General features: G+C 33.1%; 1 protein-coding gene across 1 annotated transcript; it reads right to left on the reverse strand.

The window, feature by feature from the left end:
- Nucleotides 1-360: 360 nt before the first annotated feature.
- LOC116196776 (metalloendoproteinase 1-MMP-like) lies at nucleotides 361-1236 on the reverse strand. The gene has a single exon (XM_031526664.1). The coding sequence runs from the start codon at nucleotides 1234-1236 to the stop codon at nucleotides 361-363; it is 876 nt and encodes a 291-aa protein (XP_031382524.1).
- Between the last annotated feature and the right edge of the window lie 5586 nt (nucleotides 1237-6822).

Raw genomic sequence — 6822 nt, forward strand, 5'->3', positions numbered from 1 at the left:
TTTAATTTTATAATATCTATATTCATTCATCTAATTATTATATGCATTGGAAACATAAATATTTATTCAACTTATATGGTTAACAGCAGCTTGCTTGATATGGTGCCGAGACTGCACTCCGTTTATTTCGATCATCTTCCCCGACAGACTTTATTTTATTACTACGTGTATATATATATATATATATATGCTTACGATGCCTATTTAAGACTTTTCTTGCGCCGGTGCGCATATATGTATACATATTCGCATGCACGAGTATCAATCGAGTTGATGATCATATTGTGGCGGCCAGCTGACAGAAGATCTCTTTCGACTCACCGGCTTAACTATTACTTGGCTGGATACAGAGCTTGGACTCTAGTCTCTAGTGATATCATCTTGCTGGAGCTGCCTCTTGGTGACTCCGGCATTTAGATAAGCATACATGACAGCGTCAGGGTCCTGGCTGTGGTTGAGCCCCAGGGTGTGCCCGATCTCGTGCAGTGTTACGGATTCCAAGTCCGTTTGGTATGTGGTTGGAGTAGATATGCTCCAGTTCTCAGATCCATCGCAGTGGAGCCTCCCATCACGTGGGGCAAAAGCATGGGCCCAGGTGTGGCCCGGTCCATCGATGGGATAGCCATCACCATGGTCTCTTGTATAAAATCCTATCTTGATGTTTGCCACCTCGCCCTGTCTGGCCTCCCGGAACCGGAATGGTGACACCGCTGCCCAGTGCTGGAAAGCCCGGGTGCAGATGGCCCGAAGGTCCCTAATTGGAACTGATGGGATGGTGGACATGAAGTTGGACGTGAGCTGCCTTTGTGACCATGGATTCATATTCTTGAAGGAGTAGTGAGCGACCACGTGGAACTTTCCCGGCTTTGACTCATGGTGCACGCCTTTATCTGGTATCCGGATGATATCCGGCATACCACACCGAGGAGTCATCATTCTAGCTATAGTCTCCGAGTTCAGCTTCCCAGTTACTTCCAGGTGGTTCCACTCCTGGTACATCCTGATAGCGGGCTTTAGGGATGACTCGATCATCAGGGAGTCACCACTGGTGCCAGTTGGGCGGTCCTCGGGCCTTTCCATGTATCCATGTGCCTGGAGGTAGCCCTTCACCTCGTTGAGGGAAGGTATCTTGGTCGATTTCATCAGTTTTCGGGGATGAGCTGCGGAGAGATGAATCGCAAGTACTAACGCAAAGGAAGCAACTAGGAGGAGAGAACATAGATTTAATTGAGCCATGATCTATAGGTATTGAAGTTTGCTGTTCTGTGTGAAGCAGCGGTTGCTTCGAGGAGTAGGCTATTTACAGGCAAATGCTAAGATGCCCATGCATTTGCATGCAAGAGAAAAAAATTAATACAAGCACTATTTTTTCAGAAAAAAAAGGTAAATTTCTACAAAATCTGTGTAAGTTTCTTCGAATTTAAATATGTACAGTTCATTTCATGTGAAGTAACTTATTAGAAGCCCGAGTAATGTACAGATCTCAAGCAACAATTTCTTTAAACTAATATGTAATTCACTCAAGATATATGTATTGACTTGATATTAATTCTTTTAGTACGAGTTGAAATTACTTTCTATATTCTTATGATATGATACAATCATATCATATCTTAGCATTTGAGACAATGATTTATACTTGGCAGAACTGTGATGGCGCATGGGTGGGCATTTCAAACCCGCAGCACCACCATTTAAAAAGAAAATATATATATATATATATATATGTCTTTTTAATATCTTCATTTCAGCATAAATTAATGTTAAAAATGTCCTAATTTTTTTTGAGTTATCGTGATGTTCCAGCGATAGCCTATGATTCGACCATAATTATGTGATGTTTTCATCTAATTTGAACATGACACTTCAAATAAAGTTGGTTACTTCAAATTAGCAAGCTACTTAAAATTCTTTATATTGTGATCATGCGCAACCCCACAATTTTTTAAAAAATAATATCAAATTTTTATTTTTATTTTTTTCATTTCAGCACAAATTAATATTAGAAATGTCCTAATTATTTTCCGTGAACCACAAGAGTACAATGGTAGCCTATGATTTGGCATGTCTATGTGATTTTTTTTATATATATAAATTTTGAACCCTACACTTCAAGTAGAATCTAATATACCGTGATCATTTTTTTAATTAAAAATATTGAAATTTTGAATTAAAATTAGTGACTATGACACATTAGTCAATATAACTTTTTAGAAAATTTAGATAATTTATTAGAAATTAAGAGTTCATATTTTATACATATAAGTAGATTAATTATTAAATTTAAATTATATTTTATATTGATTATTACATAATCTAATATAATAAACCAATAGACTGAGGAATAAAAATTTCGGCATGTGGCATCGCGCAGGTGCACCCTTATTATTATAAAGTGACTAGTACTCTACTGTAAACTTTCTCCTTATTTTTTACAAGAACCATCCGAGAATGAAAATATATTAAATCACAACAAAACAATAGCTACTGGACGTTATTTACTTTCAAACTTCGGAATTCTTTTTTCTTGTGTATATTAAACAGGATTATGAAGCAAACCGAGAAAACGTTATATGAATGTGAAAAATAATATGTGAAAAATTATATAGTTTAAGATAGAAGAAGGAAAAAAAAAGAGAAAAGAAAAGGATAGAATGACCGAGGACTATGGGCGATTGATGCAATAGACTATCACATCTTATCAATTATATTTATTTGCATAATTAATTTTTTTTCGGTAGATTGCATAATTAAATTTTAAATAAATTTGGAAAATTATGAAAATTTTACATATTCTATTAATAGTTGTATCTTACTGCATTATATTTGTTCAGAAAATTTAAATTTCCAAAAAATATTTGAAAGATCGTAACATCTTACATGTGCACGTTGGTAACTAAGAGGTTTTATATTCGATACTCATTATGAAATTACTGTTTTATTAGTTATTAATATTATATATTTCATTATATCATACTTATGGGCCACTCTTGTAATCATATATATATATATATATGTATATATTCACATAAGTAATATCTATATCTATATAAGGAAAATAAAAACATACATCTGGGGTTTGGGCCTTTCATAGACAGACCACACACGATACGCCCTGACTTAGGTCATGAGGGTGTAAGTGGCCACCATGCTACGTCTCTACCCTTTTTCTTTCTGTTTCCTTTTTTTTTATTTTTTGTGAACTCTAGTATTTTAAAGTTCAATATTGAGCTCCAACTATATCAGTTGAGTCAGATCGGTCTACTATAGAGTGAAACTATCACAGTATGGATTTTCTGCATTCACAGGAACTTGAGCCCAAGACATTATTTAAGCAAAACAAATATTGAACAGCTTGAATCAACCCACCTTAATTTTTCTATTTTAATAATGAGGGCTAATATTTCCATGTATTTAGTTAGTAGTAAATGCTTGAATTAAAACTCTACCGAAGAAAAAAGCTAAACAAGTGAAAATTTTGGCGTTTCACCTAGTAATAAAGTACAATAGGTAGACCAATTTTGTACTTTAATAACAAAGTTTGGCATCTCATTGTACTTAGAATTAAAGAATTAAAAATTTCAGCACTTCACACACTATAAAAGTACAAGTAGATCGTTTGATCCTGTTAACTGTTAAGGTTGGTAATTCTATTTATTTGGTACTAGGACGTTGGTTTTTTAAATTTTTTTAACTCTACTCCACTTTACTTTACTTTTTTTCAATTCAACAACACAATTATTACTTTTCCTTTTTCCTTCATTTTTTTAACCATTCAATTTAATTTTTAATACTAAATTCTTTCAACTATTTATTACTTTTTCACAGTTGTTCTCATAATTCAACAATACAATCATAACAAACCAATTAAAATAAAAACTCAACTATACTCAACCCTAAAACCAAATACAACCTCATATACTGACGAAGTACTACAAGCATACCAATTTAATGCCCTCGTTAAAATTGGCATTTCTTGTACTTAGACAATATTAAATTCTTGAATTATAAAATAAAGATTTAGGAAATTTGGTATTTCACTTACTAATGAAGTACAATAACAAGATGGTACAGTACTTCTAATTATTAAGGTTGTTATTTTTATACATTTAGATAATATTTTAACGCTGAAATTGAAATACTAAAGAATTTGAAAGTTTGGTATTTCATGTACTAACCGAAGTAAATCAATTTAGCACTTCTAGTTGTTGAGATTGGTATTTTTATGCATTTAATCAGTACTAAATGCTTGAATTAAAATACTAATAAAATGCTGGAATTTTAGTACTTCACTTACTACAGAAATACATAAGTGGAATGACTTAGTACTTCTAGTTGTTAAAATGGCAAATTACACCATATATTTTAATGGTTTCATGACTTTTCGAGATCTATCCTATGATTTAATTTGTACGGGAAAAAGTCCATGATTTGCAGTTTGTGTAGTATATATCTCGTATTCTGTTTTTCCATTAGAGTTGCTGACCTGACACATTTGAGGGTTAATGGTGCCTACTTGGCAATGAAGTGGGCCCATCTTTGTCACGATGACACTTTTTCTAGAATAGATTTAAGAAAAAATTCAAATCATGTGATAAATTTTAAAAAATATTCAAATTATGAGATAAATTTGAGAAATATACATAAATAAGTAAAACAACCATTAAAGCAATACACATCATAAACACCGAAAGACTAGCTACGATACATTTATAAAGCAACCATCAACTAAAGTAACGTGCAACATCCAAACACATAAGCAAGTGCAACCCGAAATACATAACCAAAATGTTACTGATTGGTGCAATCATTAATTAAAGCAAAAAACACATGAGGTCGCGTGTCATGCGGTTTTGCGTATAGAAGTGGTTATGATAATAGGAAAAACGAAATAATTCATTAAAAATAGAGTATAGAAGTTTCACTAATAATGATCATAAAATCTTTTATTTTAAGATCGATGTTTTGTATTGCTGCACTAAGTCCTATTTCACCGATAATTTCACGCAATGCATACAGTCCATCTGCTAGGGCCTTAATGTCGAACTCATAATCAAACTCGCATCCCAAAACGTGACACTTAGTGAGTCTTTTAGCATGGATGACACTTAGTGTAAACATCACATGGTAGTCAATTCAAATTTCAGTATTTTGATTATGTATTTTATGTTCCGTTTGCTTATGTGTTTGGATGTGGCACTTTGCTTTAAGTAATGGTTGCTCTCTCTCTATATATATATTGCAACAAGTCTTAGGGTATTTATGATGTATATTGCTTTAATGGTTGCTTTATGTATTTATCTATATTTTTCAAATTCATCCCACTGTTTGTAGATTTTTGTTCACATCTATTCCATGGTTTTTGTTTTCTTCTCAAGTTTATCCCAAAGGATGAGCCCATTGGTCTGCCATGTAAGCACCGTTAACACATAAACGTGCCACGTGAGCAGGCCTGGCGAAAAACCTAACGCTTGAATAGATATGACACACAATGCAAATCATGGACATTTTTACGTACAAATTAAACCGTAGTATAGATATCGAAAAATCATGAAATTATCGGATATATGATGCAATTTACTCTCGTTAAAAATGATATTTTTATGTACTTAGATAATTCAAAATTTTTGAATGGAAATAATAAGAAATCTAAGATTTTGGTATTTCACGTACTAAAAGTATAACTAGTGGGTTATTTACCCCAAAAAAAAAAGAGTATAACTAGTAGTGAATTAGTTTAGTACTGAAAGAGAGGAAGGAGGAAGGGGGAATGGCAGGCTGTGTTCTTCAGCCATTGGATTGGAAAAGGGGAGATCCAACGGCTGAAGATGGCGTCACAGATTTTTCCTTTTAATTAATGGCGACAAGTCGAAACAAATTTAATCCCCAATATTTCACAAGAGTTTCACCACCCCAACCAACATCAGATCGATTTCCACCATTAATAGCACATCACTCCTCCATATCAGTTGAGGTCAGGCAACCCACACGCCCCACCATCCTTGGCAAGAAACACAGGAGAGCCACTGCTTCGATTTTGTGGATAGAAATCCCTTAATATAATAATTAGTTTACATCTCGTTATGTTCTATCATTTAATTCATTTAAAAAATCATGAAAAAATTATAAAATTGATCATTTAAATTTGAATACTTTTCTATTATTATTTTTTTATCGTTTAAATCTTATATCTTTGAATATTTTTCTGTGTCAGTCATTTTTTTTAATTCGTTTTCATCATATACTTTGATTACTTTTCTATTTTATCCTTTTATCATATTTTTTGTTAAAGAAAATTTTAACTTTGATCCTCAATCTTTTAAAGTTTATTCTTTTATCCTAATTCTTTTTTAGTTCAAATTTTTCTTAATATTAAATGCATTGCTTCTTAAATTTCTAACCCTCAAATTCCCCTAAAAGTGCCCACACAACATTGTTTAAATTTATAAAAAAAATATTATTTTAATTCTAAAAAAAAATCAATATATATTTTGAAAGGGATGATGGTAAATTGAGAAGGACAGAGGCGGCGGTAACTAATAGAGGACAAAGTCAAGCACCACCACCCTAGGGGAGGTTGCCTTACCTACACCTCCATCCTCAATTTCACTTTGTCACATTATTCCTTGCATCAAGGTTTACCATGTCCTCACTTAGTGCGTCACTACTAACCTCATAGGTGTGATTCGTGGTTATCTAACCACAATCGTCTTTAATTTTCCTCGTATTTTTTCATTTCTTTACTCACAAATTTAAGAAGAGATTATCCCAATGTAAACCGCTATTGCCCCTGTCGAGATTGCCTGCGACCTAAATGCTCAA

Source organism: Punica granatum, chromosome 2, assembly GCF_007655135.1.
Source record: "Punica granatum isolate Tunisia-2019 chromosome 2, ASM765513v2, whole genome shotgun sequence".
Lineage (NCBI taxonomy): Eukaryota > Viridiplantae > Streptophyta > Magnoliopsida > Myrtales > Lythraceae > Punica > Punica granatum.

What these genes read in the sequence shown, in the direction of transcription:
- LOC116196776 (XM_031526664.1), bottom strand. Translation starts at nt 1,236, where the DNA reads ATGGCTCAATTAAATCTATGTTCTCTCCTCCTAGTTGCTTCCTTTGCG.